General features: G+C 39.2%; 1 protein-coding gene across 1 annotated transcript in view; it reads right to left on the reverse strand.

Moving 5' to 3' along the window:
* The window catches only part of CACNA2D1 (calcium voltage-gated channel auxiliary subunit alpha2delta 1), a 690,472-nt gene that overhangs the window by 2,299 nt on the left and 668,897 nt on the right, over positions 1-19,276 (reverse strand). Inside the window, exons 32-37 of the mRNA XM_048836497.2 lie at positions 18,986-19,138; positions 18,842-18,894; positions 15,629-15,684; positions 15,368-15,497; positions 13,504-13,616; positions 7,439-7,521 (exon numbers count right to left, since the gene is read on the reverse strand). Of these exons, the coding sequence (XP_048692454.1) occupies positions 7,439-7,521; positions 13,504-13,616; positions 15,368-15,497; positions 15,629-15,684; positions 18,842-18,894; positions 18,986-19,138 (588 nt within the window). The remainder of the gene's footprint in view (positions 1-7,438; positions 7,522-13,503; positions 13,617-15,367; positions 15,498-15,628; positions 15,685-18,841; positions 18,895-18,985; positions 19,139-19,276) is intronic.

Below are 19,276 nucleotides of genomic sequence, written 5' to 3' on the forward strand. Positions count from 1 at the left end.
ATCAGGACTACCTGAAGATTTCCTCTTCTGCCTGAGAGATTCTCAGGGAGCGGGGTAAGTCAGCTTTACAGCCCTCTGCACCACCTCAGCAGACAAAGCTTTTATATTTTGCAGTGGTTTTATTCTGTATCTGGGCGAGAAGGAGCCATGCTCTCTTTATACTTGGTCTCTATCTACCTTCTGAAATATCTCATCACAGATGGAATAAATTATATCTGGTTCCTGCAAAATGAAGTGCTCAAAGTATACTGATTGGAAAGCTTATTATTCAGTGTTGGAAATGCACTGAAAGCCTGATCTGTGCTGTAGAAGACAAAGAAAGACACAGCCCCTGCCTCTAGATCTTAGAACTATATTTGCTGGGCCAAACTCACAGCTGATGTAATCTGGTTTAGCTCCATTGAAACAACTTTGATTTATACCACATGAGGATCTGGCCCATTGTATTATGTCCAGACTTATGGGGTTTGGCAACTCCAATAACACATAGCTAAAATAAACTTCAACTGAAGCTTCTGTCCTAAACTTGGCTCCTCCTAAGGTTCCCTACAAAGATTTCTGTATCCTTGACCCCAATTTTCTCTGCCCAAAGAGCTAATCGCTTATATCAAGGTGGAGTTAATGAGTCACACCTGCCACAGTCAGTCAGCAGCTATCAGCAACCATTTCCCTGCAGGGTTCTAAATCCTCTAGCCAGTGTAGGTAAACATGAAACTAGCCACCTGTATTACAAGAACCATCAAAAGCCCCGGCTTTGAAAAATCCTTAATCTGTATATGGAGTGTTTTAGCCATTATCTACCTAAAAAGTTGATTTGCAACAACACTTGTCAGACAGATTTTAAAACCTCTCTCTGGAAAATCAAAGAGTTATTTCGGAGGGGAATATGGGAGGTCCTGTGGTTTTTTCACTGCTCCGAGAGGTTAAACTGCCAAGACAAGACAGGCTAAGTGGATGATCAGAGATATTTTTTTATAAGTATTCAAATGCTTCTAAAATCTTTAGATCATTCTCTTGCAAAGAAAATGCCTCGCGTTTGCTTCTGTTCTTTACCAGTAGCAGCAGACTTCTTTCATTGTCAGCTTCAGTTCTAGTAGCTTGAGGTTTTGTTTGTTAATTGTACCCTAGAAATTCAAAATTCCAAAGGTTGCTGGTCAACTAATAAGTCACAAGTGTACTCTGTTGCACAAGTTTCTTCCTTAGAGTGAGCATCATTAGAAAGGCCATTACCAGTGATGGTTTCTTCTGACCGGAGTTCATCAACAAACAATAGCCTATATCACATTTCTGATACCTAGTCTCATCACTGAAACGCTGCAAAGGAAGTATCTCCCAAGAAATGGTATAAGCTATTGGTAAGTTTGAAAGTTTGAGATCTTCAAGTAAGGAATGGGTGTCTGCAGCTGAATATTGAAAGGAAGGGGCACAGCTCACTTCTTAAATAAAGCACACAGGAAAGCCAGGGGCTTAAAGCGAAACTGGGTATAATATGAAGAGGAAACTGTCAGATTAGTGAAAATAGCATCTGGTTAGGATACTGGTGAACTAGGTGGATGTCCACCTACAGGAGTTACTCAGTATTCAGTTTTTTCTTCACCTTTGTGTTAGAACAGATGACTGGGAAGATCACACTGACCACTGAACCCTTTCATAGTTAGATATCTTTGAAGTGTTGTAGCTTTCCATTGTCTATATGAGAATCATGAATAATATGCACTATTCTGGTACATTACATTAACAGTGCTGCACCTGCCAGATTGAAAAACACAGTACAGTATCTTGACTGCATGTCACTTCTGCTTCAGAGAGTCTTACTATCTGAGAGGAGTGGAAGATGGCTCAGAAATTGTGGGGTAGAAGTGGCTTAACAAAATCTCAGACAGGAGAGAGTATATAAGACATCCTCACAATGCTTGGTTGAGTTCAGCAGTACAAGTCTAAAAACATATAAGATGTATCTATTTTTTTAATGATTAGTGAGATTTTACTCTTTTGGGTTTTGCAGGTTGTTTCTGACTTAAATCATTTGGAGTTTCTGAGGCCTATGAACCAACTCATAGTGAAGCACGTATCTTCACAGTTTTGCTCATGACAATTCCTGAAGACATCTTCTGTGGGACTCAGTTTTTTCTGTCCTAATCAAAGGTGGATTATCCATGATAAGGAAGAAATCAGTGATACTGATTTAAATTATTTGTTTTTCCCCCCAACAATGTGTATTGTAATTGGCAAAGTTCCTATGTGCTATAACTGTGTAGATATGGGAAACAATGAAGGCTGAAGAAAGAGAGGTGGGAGGAGGAATGAGCGAGAGGCTGATTCTATTCTGATTTACATGTAAGGGGTGTCACCACTGAAACTAATGGAATCACACCAGTAAAAAAAATGGCGTGAGAGCAGAATAAGACTCAGTGAAACTGTTTTCCTTCACTCACCAACTCTGCTAAAGGAACTCAGTTGTTCTGGAATTTTCTGTGGACCTTCATCCCAAGATTCCTTGTATAAGTGCACCCATAAGAGTAAAATGTAGTGATGAAGAATCTCTGAGTCATGGCCACCTCTGTTGATAGAAAGATGCTTCCATACTCCTTTTCCTGCTCCAGAACATGGCTGGATATCCTTTTCATATAATTTAACTTCATGGAAGGCTGCCCAGAACTTCTCTTTCTTTCACATCATTCTGTTATTTACATAAGTTTCACTTACTTCTTCCCCTTCTGCCAGCACTGTCAGACACTGGACCTGTTCTTTTCCAATTCATAACACTACTCAGTCCTGAATCAGGATATTTTAACTGGGGCAATTTTTCTCTGTTACCTTATTATTAATCATTTGTAGCATGGATTTTCCCTCAACACCAAGAAGCCTTTTTTGCCACTTTCTTTTCCTGCTAGCAGTATGAGCTTTCCTATAGTCAAAAATCACTTGCCAGTTCTCCTCAACATCAAGGTTTGAGAGGAAGGAGTGGGAAGAGAGACAAATCCAAACACTATTTCCCCCGGTTAGGCAGTCCTACCGAAATGATACACGATAAGCTTATTTTCTGACTATACAGTACCATCTTAATTTAGTATCTTCATGTTAGCAGTCAACATTTTTACATAGCCACACATTTACATCAAAGTGAATGTATCAAAATCTCCGGGGGGACAGCATGAGCTGTCAAAGAAATGTGTAAATACTTGCTTCCCTTTCAGACGCACATTATAATTAAAGATAAATGTGTGTTATAAAATATTAGTATTATTAATTAGTTGTATTGCAGTAGCACTGAGGAGCCCCAGTCACGGACCAGGACCCCATTGTGTTAGGTACTATATAAACACACACACACACAAAAGTTCCCTGCTCCAATGAGCTTACAATCTTGGCCTTTTAACATATATAGAAGACATTTTGAAAGCTGCATGTTGTAAGGAAAGCTCCTTGATTCAGCAAAAGACAATTGAGTTTGAGGTCCATTTTTGGTCATACATAAACGTTGGGCTATTTTCTGCCATTAGATGGAGCCATAATCCCTACGTGTACTGTTTTCAGATTGTCTTGATCAATAATTCCTGTATTAAAATGGGTAGACTATATGCCTTTTTTTGGAAAAGAAGTTGTGTTACCTCACTCACCCTAGCTATCAAAAGATTTTTTTGGTGCAATATTAATGATCTTTCTTGTGATGCCTGATGTGTTGATCATTTCACTGGTAGTCCATTTCACAACTGAAACATTCAATTTAGTCCAATCCAACAACATGTTAAGCAGTCTCACAGCACCCACTGACTTCAGCGGGAGTCAAGGGAGCTCAGTATCTTATAGGAGGTCCTCCTGTAAGAAACAACTTGCATGTTGTTTTCCTTGTTTATTATTATTTTTATTTTTTAAAGCAACCAGGTACAAGTACATAAGGGATACAGGCACTTTTGCTGTGCCCTCCCGAAAAGAAGACAAAAAGAAAGCTATAATTCATTAACCAGATTGTCAGCTGGTGTAACTCAGTTTTGGTTTCAGTGACTTCAACAGAACTATATAGATTTATACCGGATGAGAGCCTGACTCAAAGTCACAGAATTATTAAAGGCTGAACTGAGGAACAAAAAGTTAACTTTGAATCTTGCCTAGTTTCCATCTACTGCTGCTGAGAATCCATCTGTTGAAGTTGTGTTGTGAGGTTTTGCTTCCATGGGTGTTTTGGAATGACTTGCCGGACACAGAATTGGGTCCTTAGCAATTTTATTTATGGGCAGATTCTGCTAACCTTATGTATGATTAGTACCTTACTTGATTTTAATACAGCTACTTATAGAGCAAAGCACTACTCAACATGAGTAAAGATGTCAGAATCTGGTCTTCACATTTTACATGGGGCTGATGTTGGAGAGGAATTTTAATTCTTCCTCCCAATCTTGAACTGCACCTATTCAACTTCCTATGTTTGCTAGTCATGAGACTGTTTAATACGTTATGTGAAGCTCAGAAAACAACAGCTATCAAACTGAGCGTGACTTTTTTTTATTGACATCCAAGTGATTTAGCTTTCTCCAACACTAAAGGCAGTAAAGAAGATGAACTCTTACAACTGATTTGTTTTAATTTTTTTACCTAGTTATAAATATCACCCTATAACCATAACTATATGTACTTAACCTTTCAAAAATATCTAAAACATTGCTGAAAATATTTTAGAACATTTAGAAACAAATATAATTTATCTAATGTATTTTAACATTAAAACTTAATTCTCATCATAATATAATGATTCTATTTGTTCTTTTCAGTGTTAGCTTTACAATAATAGTCATGATAGCATCTCCCTCTAGTGGTCTGCTGAGAAGTTATATCAATACTGCTATCTATATACTGGCACTCTTCCATTGTACAAGGAACATGCTTTATGATGTTACTCAGATCATCGATTCTTTGGTATATTAGCAATGGTGGTAGCACAGAGTTTCCAAACTAATAAACATAACATGGAGACAAAGATTGAACTTTCTTTATGAACCCTGATGTCTCCATACACTAGTGTTCTAGATTCATAGTGCTGAATCTTGTGTTCTGAAACACATATCAATATTTTTATTAGAAGCAAAAGTTCTCTTGTATCTTTATTAGCCAATGACACTGTGTTTTGCTGGATATTAGGTTAAAAAAGTCAACATGATTTTTTTGAATTCCTAATAACAAGCAATGAGTCTTATTATTTTGATCATCAACCTCTGTATGGACTTGGTGACACTGTGAACTTCTAATATTCTCCACAGCAATGATTTTGGCAAACCCTAAAGACAGCATTCAGTTATGCTGTGACTTGTATAGTTTTAGATTTGCAGAAACTGTAGTCTCTTCCAACTACTTTGGACCTCTGTTTATTTCTATGTAGAAAGTTTGTCCTGCATGTCTTCTTTTTCTTCTTCCTCATTTTCATCTTTACCAGGAGCATGGAAAGCAATAAACATTTGGAAGGTCTAGCATAGAAGGTAATGACAGCGATATGAATAGAAGCTCAAATATTGGAGCCCTACAAAGCTGGCAGGTTCCTAACTCTATGGGGGAGATCCCCACAGTTCTGTTAATTCTGATTTACAAGTCTCTGGGCAGGGCTTTTTAAATTTTCCCTTAAATTGCTACAGGAATTTGTTCCAGATTGCTGTTTTTGGGACCCATTTCATTCCATTTTCTTTCGTGGGCTTAGTTAGTAAAAAAGATTGTTACTCTTTTATGCAAAGAACAAAAACAAAACAAAACAAAAATTAGAGAAAGTAACTGACCATCCACACCATATGAAAAGTTGCAGAAAAATGAAGATAGGAGCGGACATCATGGCAGAGGCACGACTCGTTGTGCATATAGGCTGATCCTATAAATAACGGGCAAAGTAGCAAGTAGAGGAAAGGAAAGAAAACACAGAAAAAAAAGACATACAAGATGAGATTTCATGCAGTTTGCTGGCAGTTAGCAGAGTTAATGTGAAAGCATCCACTTAAGAGCAAGAGAGTCATAGTGAGTATTGCAAATAAACTTAACCAAAATATTCCACTGTTACAGAGAATACATGACTTACACACCAATTAGCACATCAAGCTAGTGAGCAAGAGTTGTACTTTCACACATAATAACACCTGGATTGACATCTGTTGGAAAAGTTTGTACATTTAGGACTGTTTTTCAGTCCCCGTGGAAGCCAATTGTTTTGCATTTGCTGATCAAAAAGATTTTTTTTTAACATAATACTTTGTTTGTGAACACAAGTGGGTTTGAAAGAAAATGTATTCACTCCCAAGGCTTAGGCTTGTGTAAGCATCATTAACATCTGAGACATTACGTCTCCTTGGATTTAGCTATATCAAGACTCAGCACACTGTAACAGCAGGATCAAACAGTGGTACTGGCAATTGCTTTCACAAAACCATTTGTCTGGTCCTCTTGGTTGAAAGTAAGCCCTCTAGATATCTGGCTACTAAATAAGGGAAGGACAGGTTTAGGAATGGAGAAAGGTATTCAACATCAAACAATGAATACTTCCAAAAAAAGTAAAAATTTACCACTAAATTGCCTTCTGCAAATTCTGTAAACCCTTCACAGCTATTAACTCATTTGGTGTAAAAGCAGCTTCTAAAAAAATTAAATCTACAGTTTTGGGGTCAAATGCTTCAAAATGCCAAGTACCCTCAATACCCACTGTCTTCACTGAAGGCTGGAGAGCTCTCTTCACCTTGCATGATTGGGCCCTGAGAGAAGACAGCATTATGGATAAGAAGGAGTGACCACTGAGATTTTCATTTTTAGATAATACACAGTTCAACAACCTATCAGTTAAGATTTGACATAACATTTTCGATTGCTTTTCTCTATTTCACACAGTATTTAAAAATGAAAGAGAAAAGGCTAACAAATTATCCCTCTATTTTTAATTCCCTGCAGAACGGATTTGTATTCCTAAGAGGCATGACATCCTGAAATAGAATGCTTTAAGGTCCAGATTTTTAAAGGCATTTAGGTGCCTAGCTGCCTTTAAAAATCTGCCCCAAATATCTTTTCAGTATTCAGAAATACCAATGAACAAAGCTTATAGACTAGAGAAATAACCAGGATAACCATCTGAGTGCTTCCCAGAGCCATGAGGGAATTATCTTTGGCACCATCATGCGCAGAGCACTAGGTTTCTTGACTTATTACTATTGCCAGGAATCATATGTGAAAGTGCAGTGTTTACAAGACAGGCAGATAAGAAAGCAGCTGTTAATTTTATGTTAATCATGGAACATTTGAAATAAAGAGACTATGGTTCAGAACAAACAGTATGTTTAATGAGAGATAGGTTATGTCATAAGATGTCAGGTACACTAAAACACAGGTTTTATTGTTGTTCTGAAACATCTCCTATAACTGCTTTTACCTGGAAAGACACTATCTGAGTCTTAACACCTGAAGAGTTCAACCTTACCCGGTCATCTTTATCAAAGCAGACATCAGGCCCCTTTCTGTATCTGGGTTGCTTCACCATTTCACAAGGATTTGGCCCTTCAGCTGATCTTCGGCTAAGGAATGTAACATTCTTTTCCCATGTACAACACATTAGCAGCAGCACCAGCGGTTTGGTTTTATTTTTACGATGACAAGCAGTGTAAGTGATGTCAAATACTTATGGCCTCCTCCGGGACACATACTTCGCCAGCTACGGCTTTGTGATGATGTTGCTTGCATCACATTAACCGCCCATTGTTACTGTTCTCTATTAAAGAAAACGGCATTAATAGAAACCAAATGTGCTTTGTTTTGACTTTAGCAAGGCTTTTGATACTGCCTCCCATGATCTTCTCATAAACAAACTAGGGAAATGCAACCTAGATGGAGCTACTATAAGGTGGGTGCATAATTGGCTAGAAAACTGTTCCCTGAGAGTCGTTATCAGTGACTCACAGTCAAGCTAGAAGGGCACAGCGAGTGGGGTCCCACAGGGATCAGTTCTGCGTCCAGTTCTGTTCAATAGCTTCATCAATCATTTAGATAATGGCATAGAGAGTACACTTTTAAAGTTTGCGGATGATACCAAGTTGGGAGAGGTTCAAGGAGGATTAGATTAAAATTCAAAATGAGCTGGACAAACTGGAGAAATGGTCTGAAGTAACTAGGATGAAATTCAATAAGGATAGATTCAATAGAATCTCCTTCCTTAGAAGTTTTTAAGGTCAGGCTTGACAAAGCCCTGGCTGGGATGATTTAATTGGGGATTGGTCCTGCTTTGAGCAGGGGGTTGGACTAGATGACCTCCTGAGGTCCCTTCCAACCCTGATATTCTATGATTCTAAGGAAAAATGCAAAGTACTCCACTTAGGAAGGAGCAATCATTTGCATTCGAAATGGGAAATGACTGCCTAGGAAGGAGTACTGTGGAATGGGATCTGGGGGTCATAGTGGATCATAAGGTAAATATGAGTGAACAGTGTAACACTGTTGCAAAAGAAAGAAACATCTTTTGGGGATGTATTAGCAGGAGTGTTGTAAGCAAGACACAAGAAGGAATTATACACTCTACTCCATGCTGATTAGGCTTCAACTGGAGTATTGTGTCCAGCTCTGGCCATTACATTTCAGAAAAGATGTGGACAAACTGGAGAAAGTCCAGAGAAGAGCAACAAAAATGATTAAAGGTCTAGAAAACATGATCTGTGAGGGAAGATTGAAAAAATTGGGTTTGTTTAGTCTGGAAAAGAGAAGACTGTCAGAGGACATGATAACAGTTTTCCAGTATATAAAAGGTTGTTTTAAGGAGGAGGGAGAAAAATTATTCTCCTGAACCTCTGAAGATAGGACAAGAAGCAATGGGCTTAAATTGCAGCAAAAGAGGTTTAGGTTGGACATTAGGAAAAACTTCTTAACTGTTGGAGTGGTTAAGCACTAGAATAAATTGCCTCGGGAGGTTGTGGAATCTTCATCATTGGAGATTTTTAAGAGCAGGTTAGACAAACACCTGTCAGGGATGGTCTAGATAATACTTAGTCCTGACATGAGTGCACTGGACTGGATTAGATGACCTCTTGAGGTCTTTTCCAGTACTACGATTCTATGACTTCTAGGATAACCTTCCAGTGCTCCTAACCAAGATAATAAAGATACACACGGCAAGACTGTATGGGAAAAACAGCCAATCTAAAACCAGAATGCTTTACTACAGCTATAGGAGGGCTTCTCCCATCACTATAGTTAATCCATCTCTCCAAAAGGTGGTAGCTAGATCAACAGAAGAATTCTTGTCTCCGCAGTGGCTTAGGTTGGCTTAACTATGTCTCTCAAAGGTGTGGATTTTCAGATCCCTGAGAGACATAGCTATGGCAATGTAAATTTTCAGTGTAGACCAGCCCACAGTAAGGGACAAAGATTTTCTTAGGGTTTCAGCTTTAGAGTGCAAGGGCAAACAGATGAAATGGCATACTCAGGGTCACTCGTCAGATCAATGGCAGAAACAGGAATAGGACCCAGGTCTCCTGAAACCTGGGTATGCCCCATCCACTGAGTCATTCTGCCTCAATTCTGGGACAATTCTATACCCTGATGCAAGCCCCCTGGACACACCATGGATGAACTGGATCTTGAGGTTAATATTTCACTTTTGCGACTGTAACACTTGTGCATTAAGTTTCTCATAACTTTCTACAGTCTCTATCTGAAATTTTCCATCTAATCTAGAGGTTTTTTTAAAACAACTAATGCTTTACAACATTTTAGGGCTTTTACAGATTTTGTCTGAGCTAACTTGCACTCAGGGTATTCCATTTACACAATTAAAGCAAATGTTACTGTCATCACATTCAAGTCAATCGCGCTGTCCCAATGCAAGGCACAATCCAGTTTACTATATTCAAGATGCAAAATGGCATGGGATTTGGTCATAAGCCTAAAATGTTAAAAAATAAATAAATGAAAAGACAACATACGGTCAATTTCTTCCCTAATTTACATCTTAGCAGTATCCACCCATCCACTGATGCCATGGTGGTTTATATGTGATGAGTTTTATGTCATGCGAGAAAGGAGAGTTAGAAACAGGGATGATAACTTAAAAGGCCATCAACATTAGCATATCCCTACCAGACAGCAGGAAGCGGAACCTAATAAACACCTAGATGAACAGCACTCAAAGGTCATCCTTCCCATCTGTGTGTTGTCATGCTACATCTGCACTTCACAATGGGCCCTGGTTATGAAAAAGAAAGCTTGACTTACTATAGCTCAGGTGAAGAATACATATAGCAATTCATTTAGTGAAAAATTAGCCTAGCCAGCTGGTCAAGCTTTCATCTACTGCCCCGAGCCCTGTGAAGTAAAATGCCCCATGGGAAATTCTTATCTGTTTCTTATTAAACTTGCTTTATTTTGTGCAGCAGGCCCTGTACATAACCTGTAGACAGTACCCGTAGTTAATCAAACTGACATGGAGCCAAGCCGGTCAGAGTAGCAGTCTACATTTACAGTGCCAGAGATGCTGCTTCCACTGATGTAACCTCCCTTTCACCTGAAGTGCAGACAGAATTCCTGTGTCGTAATTAATGTGATACTTAATGTATCGCTTTTGCCGAGGGATTTCCATCATCTCCACCATAAGCAGCTCTATCATCAGGTACAGGAGCAGCAGTGCTTTTCTAGGGATTTGCAAATCTCTCCTCATAGGTCTCCGTGCATGTCAGGAATATGTATTTCTGGCCACACTATTTTTCTACTGTCGGGGTTAATCGGTCAGATTCTGGCCCCCTGCCTCAACACCTTAACGCCACTTCATAAGGGCCAAAAAGAGTGTAAGGAGAATTACCCTGGCACAGTATATGCTGCCCTATGGTGCTCCTGTCGCTATGGCATATGGGATATGTTTACCAGAGATGGAGATGAGAAGGAGTAGCTAGAGTCCTGAGCAGCCCACAGACAGCAGGGGGAGAGCTGCCCTCATTTAGAACAATGTGCTGGAGGGAACTTGTGCAAAGCGCTCTATATTAGAGCCCTGCGTGGGACAATTTTTTAAATCTCATTCCCATCTCATCCCGCAATACCCAGTCCCAGCTGCTACTGCATTGCTTCTTTCATTTTTATCCTGCTCCCACCTGGAAAAAGCTTTAGATCCTGAAAATCCCGCAAGATAGACAGATTCTCCCTTGCTACTAAAAAACCAAACCAAACCAACAAAAAGACAATTGGTTAATATAATATATATGTATAAACGGAATTCAGACACAACTTTTACCATTAAAAGAATAAAACAAATCTTACTTAAAAGATATAAAAATAATTTAACTCCTGTTATGAGACATCAAATTTCTTTTCTATCCTTTGCTCAAACTTAAGTATTAAAACCTTTACTTAAAAAAAAAAAAGAAAAGAAAAAGTTGCTTTACATTGCTGAAATTCTATTCATGACATACCAATGAGAGATTTGGTGTTTTTCACAAATTACCGCAGTCTAGTATTTTTGCCCACCCTATCCTGCCACGAAGTACATTTTACCTGCTATTATGGAAGCTAGTCCTGCGGGAGCTGTGGGATCCCAGTCCCGTTGCAGGGCTCTGCTCTGTACTCTGCTTGTATTTCCTGCTCTGTGGCCTCCTGCAGTCTATGAAGAAGTCCCCTGGGTGGCAAACAGAGGTACTGCAGCCTCCATGGCCAGAACAGCTCCAGCCCCAGCAGAAAGACCTACTGGCAGCAGGTGCTCCTGCGCCCTGCAGTATGTCAGCCACACTAGACAGATGTTACATTTATTGGTGGGGCCTGGTCCTATTAACCCTGTCTTGGGCTGTGCCTTTTGGCTTGTGCATCTCAGCAGAGGCATTTCTCTTTACCCTGTCAGCTCTACTCAGAATGGCTGCAGACCCCAGAGCACCCAATACACTTGAACAGGGGCTTTTCACTTTTTACTCTCTCGCTGTGGTGAGGGGAGGGAAACTAGCATGTGATTCATACTTAATAGTCTTCAGCCATGAGGGATAGCTCAGTGGTTTGAGCATTGGCCTGCTAAACCCAGGGTTGTGAGTTCAATCCTTGAGGAGGACCATTTAGGGCTCTGGGGCAAAAATTGGGGATTGGCCCTGGTTGGGCTAGATGACTTCCTGAGGTCCCTTCCAATCCTGATATTCTATGACCTCAGACAGCATGTAATTGTTAAGCTCTGCCCTCTCCCCTTCTATTTCTTCAGGTCAGTCACCAAGTTGTGTGACAAACTGAGGGGCTTGGGATGCACCTTCTGGTCCTCTGCAGAAGGGCCTGGTTCCTGCAAGTTCACCAATAGCAGGATGCTATGACAACAGACCATTATATACTTCAGTGATAGCTGCCCTGACCTACTGATAAGTCATTCCAGTGCACGGGCTTCAGGAGATTTTGCCTGGTAACATAGTCTGGGAACAGGTATTATGAGCAGCATATCAAATACATCTACATAAAAATTGATAAAAGAAAAGGAGTACTTGTGGCACCTTAGAGACTAACCAATTTATTTGAGCATGAGCTTTCGTGAGCTACAGCTCACTTCATCGGATGCATACCGTGGAAACTGCAGTAGACATTATATACACACAGAGACCATGAAACAATACCCCCTCCCACCCCACTGTCCTGCTGGTAATAGCTTATCTAAAGTGATCATCAAGTTGGGCCATTTCCAGCACAAATCCAGGTTTTCTCACCCTCCGCCCCCCCTCCCTCCCCACACACACAAACTCACTCTCCTGCTGGTAATAGCCCATCCAAAGTGACTACTCTCTTCACAATGTATATGATAATCAAGGTGGGTCATTTCCAGCACAAATCCAGGTTCTCTCACTCCCTCACCCCCCTCCAAAAAACCACACACACAAACTCACTCTCCTGCTGGTAATAGCTTATCAAAAGTGACCACTCTCCCTACAATGTGCATGATAATCAAGGTGGGCCATTTCCAGCACAAATCCAGGTTTTCTCACCCCCCCCACCCCCATACACACACAAACTCACTCTCCTGCTGGTAATAGCTTATCTAAAGTGATCATTAAGTTGGGCCATTTCCAGCACAAATCCAGGTTTTCTCACCCTCCGCCCGCCCCCCCTCCCACAACTCACTCTCCTGCTGGTAATAGCCCATCCAAAGTGACCACTCTCTTCACAATGTGTATGATAATCAAGGTGGGCCATTTCCTGCACAAATCCAGGTTCTTTCACCCCCCCCACCCCCCTCCAAAAACCACACACACAAACTCACTCTCCTGCTGGTAATAGCTCATCCAAAGTGACCACTCTCCCTACAATGTGCATGGTAATCAAGGTGGGTCATTTCCAGCACAGATCCCACTTTGAAATGATTCCTATTTAGTCCATGCTATGTTTTGTTGTATACAAAATGTATTTGATAACCATCTGCTGACTCAGATACTACAGTGAGGTGTGTCACAGAAATGTATATAAATAGGCCACATTTCTCCAAATCTTGTTCTAATATTTGGCCAACAAACATCAGTTTATACCACTAGAAGTTCTGACTTTAAAGGATACCCGGCTTTTCTGCTTGCATCAATGGCTTTGGGTCACAGGAGTGGCACATCTTTTGGCTGTCACTAATTATAAATACTAGATTGGTGTGTGAAACTTTTTCTGCATGATAAAGTCTGAAAAAGAAACACAACTCTGGTTAAACAAAGCAAACAGTATATCTTCTGGGGCTTTTCACGTTCACTAATGAGATCACAGGTAACACAACTTTATAGATTGAACTAGACTGGTATACAAGGGACAGCTGGTCTTTTTTAACAATAGCAAGGACCATTCAAGGGGAAATTTTGTAATCTTTATTGACAGGACTGTTGTTCTGCATTAGAGCAGATGCTGTGATTAAAAAATGGAAAAAGGGCACAGGGTGATGTTACACCACTAAGCACTTATAAATCCACAAAGAGCCTTTTCAGTTAGAAAATAATGTATTTGAATATATCACATCTCTAGTCGATACAGTGTATCTTAGACACTATAGTTAAGAGTATTTATGCACTTTCATGGCTTATTTTCAGGTGTTTATACTGTATATTTAGACAGCTAGATAGATGGATAGATAGATGTAAATAACCATCCAAGTGAGCTGAGAAATAATGTAAAACTCATAAACAAAGAGAATATTTTCTAATTGCTGAAGAAAAGCTTTTGTGTTGTTCTTAAAGTAGACAGCTATTTATTTGTAACTGGCTTCCTGACCCATTTTTGCGCACATCTAACAAAACCAGACAAAATCTATCCTTTGGTATAAGTGGACAAAACTTCATTGACTTCAGTGGAGTTTATGCCAATGGCTAAATTTGACCCAACAGCTCCTTCAGGTCATCTGTAACTTTACAAATGACTCATTCACACTAGTTGGCCATTTTAGGGGCCCAAACATCTCTTCTGATTAAATCAGTGAAAGATAATCTCTGAGGATGGCTCTGTTTCTGCCCATAGCAGCACCATTCTACCCTTTATGGAATTCCGTTTTTGACCCTGTGCTGTGATTGTGTCCAATTCCTTGTGTGTACTTTGCTGGACTGAAATCCCCTATGAAACATTTTCTAGGTGTTCTTCAAGGCTTGGCCGTTTATAACGGTTCTGTTGTCTCCAACACTTTCAGGAATGTGCTATAACACATCCTAAATGTCCTCTCTTTTACCCATTTGTAGCTTAATGTTTGTTTAAGGATTTTAAACTGAATGATCACAAATCTGTCTACACAGAGATCTTCAAATGGCTCCTAGTTTTTTAGAACATGTTAATTTTATGGTCATTTTTAAAGTCTTTCACTTTAGAAAATCTATCAATCTAATAACTTAGTATGGAAGAAACTTTCAAGTCTCACAAAACTATATTGAGATTGTAACATCTTTAATGAAAGCAGCAGCAGCACTATTGGACAACTCAAGGCAAAATATGAAGAAGCTGATCAACCCTTTAACATTATCTGCATTTAAATTGATAATGGGATGCACAAAAAAAACCCTCAGTTCTGAATATCTGCAATAGAACTCAAGAATTTCAATTAATAAATTAGAAAAAAATACAGTGAAAAATATAGGAATAAAATATATTAAACACCAATTATCCTATTAAAATATACATGGAGACAGTCCCATAAAACAGAACAACACAACTTGGAGTAAAATAATTCTGTGCACTGTTATTACTGTTTCAGTATACACTAATACACACATATACATTCTGTCGTGTATGTACTACACTACACACATGTATATCTTTATCCTTCTTACATACATGTGATAAGGTTATGACACAGTATAGTTTATCCTTCATACAGTAATGTAATTACCTACTTCTAAGATAAATATGCACCAAAAAGGCTCCTCTTTACATTTTCTATTCAAAGTTGAAAATTTACCTGGAACAGTTTATACAGTCTACAATCCCACTGAAGGATTTATCGTCATTTTCAAAGAAATACTGAGTTTGCTCAGTAATGCAGCTCTGTTTGGATAGGGCAGCAGTGTAGTCATCATCATCTGCTTCCGCTGAGAAGAAAGAAAAAACAGAAATATTTTCAACTCATATAGTGGAGTGAGCAGAATTCGGCTGGTACCTGGATTCTTATCTTCTAGTTCATTCAAAGTTCACCCTTTAACAAAGCTGAGTAGTGACTTACCTGCCTCAAGGAAACGTGGAAAAGTCAGGCCCAAAAACAGCTGTTGCAAGATAGACCTGAGCACAGAAAAAATAATTTTGTTAATGAAATAGTTATTTCCCTCTCCTTTAAACATAGCTTTGCTAATATGGGAGCCCTGATTATTTACAGGAGACCCTAAATACCACTGGGATAAAAATAATTGTTAATAAAAACAGCAACAACATAACTTAATTGCACTTATACCAACTAATATGAATGTGTTTCTTTAATATCTTACATTTTGTCAGTCACCCTCTTCTTCCCCTTCAGCTACTGTCCCACATTATCTTTTTACTTGACAATCAATATTCAGTGCCCCTCTTACCCATAATTCAGCTAGCAGAGATGCTGAAGACCAGTTTAACTGTTATCCTTTAAGACTCCACAGAATGAGAAACAGGAATCCTGAGATTACTCTCATATTTAAACCAACTAGGATGCCTTAAATGACAATAGCCACACGTAGCTCTAAGGGGCTTCTGGCACTTTCCACTGATTAAGCCTCACAACCCTCCTGTGAGGCAGATAAACGCTGGAGTATTCTAACCATTTCATACAAAAGACATCTCTGTGCCAGCAACTTGTATTTCTATCTCCACTTCTGAACTTCAGCCTATGCCTGTCATTTCTTCCTCGATGCTGTGAAAAAATTAAGCTTAACACAGATAACGTTAAGCTCTTATTTTTCTGTGTTCATGCTCACATCACTCCTATTTCAATTATTGCAACCTCCTTCTCTCTGGTTCATCTGTCATCCACAATGCCCAACCCCTCCTACTGGAACCATGACAATTAGATTCCTTCTCTCATCATTCCCTCTCTTTGAATCCCTCCCCCAGCTCCTTCTTCATTAACTTTAAACTTCTTGTCCTCACCTTGCAAGCCCTACTTCTGCCATCAGATCTGTCCTGGTCTATTATTGTGGGACCGTACTCCCCCATACGTTCTACTACTCATAAATGCCAGTCTTGATGAACCTTTAATCTACTTCCTCCACAGCCTCATATATTTTTTAGAAAATATATATGCCAATTATTTTTGTGGCTAGGGCTCTGCAATACTGCATCAAACACTGGGTTTGTTTACATAACATCAGGATTGGGATTGTTGCATGGGCTGTGTGCTCATCTGCAGGGATGAAGAGAAACCTCATGTTATTCAACAGTGACTCCGCTGGCTGACCAGGAAGGGAAGTCCCCATCAAGCCCTTTTTTTAGCTTGAAAGAAAGTGATAATGGAATTCACTGAGGATGAGGAAGAGAAAAAGCCTGAAAAAATGGGAAAGAGCCTCAACGTTCCCAGAGTGCAGAGGACAGAAGATATTTATTTAACTGATTCCTCATGCTCCCCACATAAGCTTTGAAAATTGTCACTCATTATCCTATTCCAAATTTTTGCCCGAAATGTAACAGTTATCCCTAACCCAGCTTCTTCTATTTCTCTGCATTTGCTTTTACTAGTTGCCTTGCTGAAATGCACTCTGATCGGCCCTTTCTATTCCACTTCCCTAATGGCCCCTCAGCCTGCTTGTGGTCTAGATTCCATTTCAAAAATTTCCGATGAAAGCACTTTCTTGTGGGTGCTTTCAACTGAAACTCTGTGGAAAACAAGACCCATGTCTAAATTGAGTCCAGACCTCTGAGATTGATTTGAACACTGATAGCCCAAATTTTTCTGTTTGAGCAGAGCTTAGGTTTCGTCCCTGGATCATTTCCCATCTCTGGTTTTTGAGCTTCATTTTTGTTCCAGAAAACAAAGATCTTAACTGTTCCTGTTAACTAAATGTAACCAACAATAAAAACAAATATCCAAAGCCTTCATAGTGCCATCTGTGAGAGAACTACTTTCTATATATTTGTTCAGCTGTGATATATTGCAATGCTTACCTCCAAATAGTGTAAATTACCTACTATTGTGCTACAGAATATGCACCACAAAACCTTATCATGAAGGACAGATATTTTCAGAGGGTAAAATTCACAGCAGTGCAGAAGGCCTGTCTGACGCCCACCATACTACTTAAGTCCCAATTAAATCTTTGCCGCATGGTTTTGGTATCACAGGGGTGCTTAATCTGTATAGGGCTAAATTTCATTATATATGCATTATGAAACAACCAAAACAACTTTTGTGGCTATTGCTAATTACTGCATGGATTTAAATCCAAAATGAGGTAACTCTGTGGTGTGGAGTTTTAGAACAGTTTTGAGATTTATTTGGTATTGTGTTTAGCTAAAGATAGTAACCATTAAAACAGTTAAAAGGTGAAATCCTGACTCCACTGAAGTCAATCCCAAAATTCTCACTGAGTTCAACAGAACCAGGATTTCACCCAATAGTTCTAAAAGTTAAAATTGACTGCCATTCCCTCTTCCCTGTTCTATGACAGTTTCTAAGGTATATGTTGCTGGAACATTACCCAAAGTTCTTTTTGTTCTTGCAGATGAAGTATGGTTTTGTGGTTTAAACTGAGCAAAGGAAAAAAAATGGAAACAAGCTGTTATACTATATTGTTTTATGTGGCTTCTTCCTTGAAACAGTATCACTAGTTTATAGTATCTTTGATAAAAAGACAATGAACAAAACCAATTGACTTTTTCAATGAGCAACTTTCAGTGAGTTACACTACCAAACAATGCATTTTAATGGCATCTGGTGTTCTGAAATAGGACTTGCTTATGTTTTCAAATAGAAGCCCTTATGTGCCTAACAAAATGGTTCACTGACACCTCAAAAACTGACTCTTTCTCAACCTTCTTGCTTAAACATGCACTTGAAAAAGAACAATATAGTGCACTGAATTATGAATCGAACAAGTCCATCTGAAAACTGCATGCCAGCAACCTAGATTAAAGGTGATTCAACACAAACCAATGCCTGCGTCTACGCATGTTCAATGTAGACCGAGAACAGAGAATTACAGAGTCTGAGAAGTCTCATTTTCATTGAAGATCAATAAAATGAACTTTCCAAAGAGTCTAGGAAGATTACTAAAAATGTTCACTGTATGAGGCTGGAGAAGTAATACCAGCCCTTAAGATTTCAGAACAGCTCCTAGGAATTCAAGAGTCTGTTATTATCATACATAGACACTACAGAAAGAAGATACTAACTGTTACCAAATACATTTTCTTTTTACTGAATTGTTAATTATGACGTTGGTATAAACATTACCAGCATATCTGAACTTACCAGGCAGCTGCAGAGGCCCACCATCCGACATGCAAAATATCCGCTACTGTAGGCTACAAAATGAAGTATAAAGATTGTACCATTAGTACAAGAGTCAGCACATAGGTAAGGGGGATGGCGGTAACTTGGCAAGAGGATACTGACCACGTATGCGGAACGAAGACCAGCTCCTTGCTTTGGTTCTTCTTCAGGATCACAAACAGACTGATAGTCGTAAGACTTGTTAAAGGCATATAAGGACATGTTAATGAGGTTTCGCATCAGGTCAGGGTCAATCTCACCAAAGAATCGTCCAATCTGGTGCAGAAAATTGTAAAAAAAATGAGTTTAAACACTTCTAAACTGATGTCACATGATAAATAATATACATGTAATTTACATATACTGAACAATGCTGTTGAATTCAAAGAAGGTATAAATCCTATTGTTCTTAAT

This window comes from Caretta caretta, chromosome 1 (assembly GCF_965140235.1).
Source record: "Caretta caretta isolate rCarCar2 chromosome 1, rCarCar1.hap1, whole genome shotgun sequence".
NCBI classification, from domain to species: Eukaryota; Metazoa; Chordata; order Testudines; family Cheloniidae; genus Caretta; species Caretta caretta.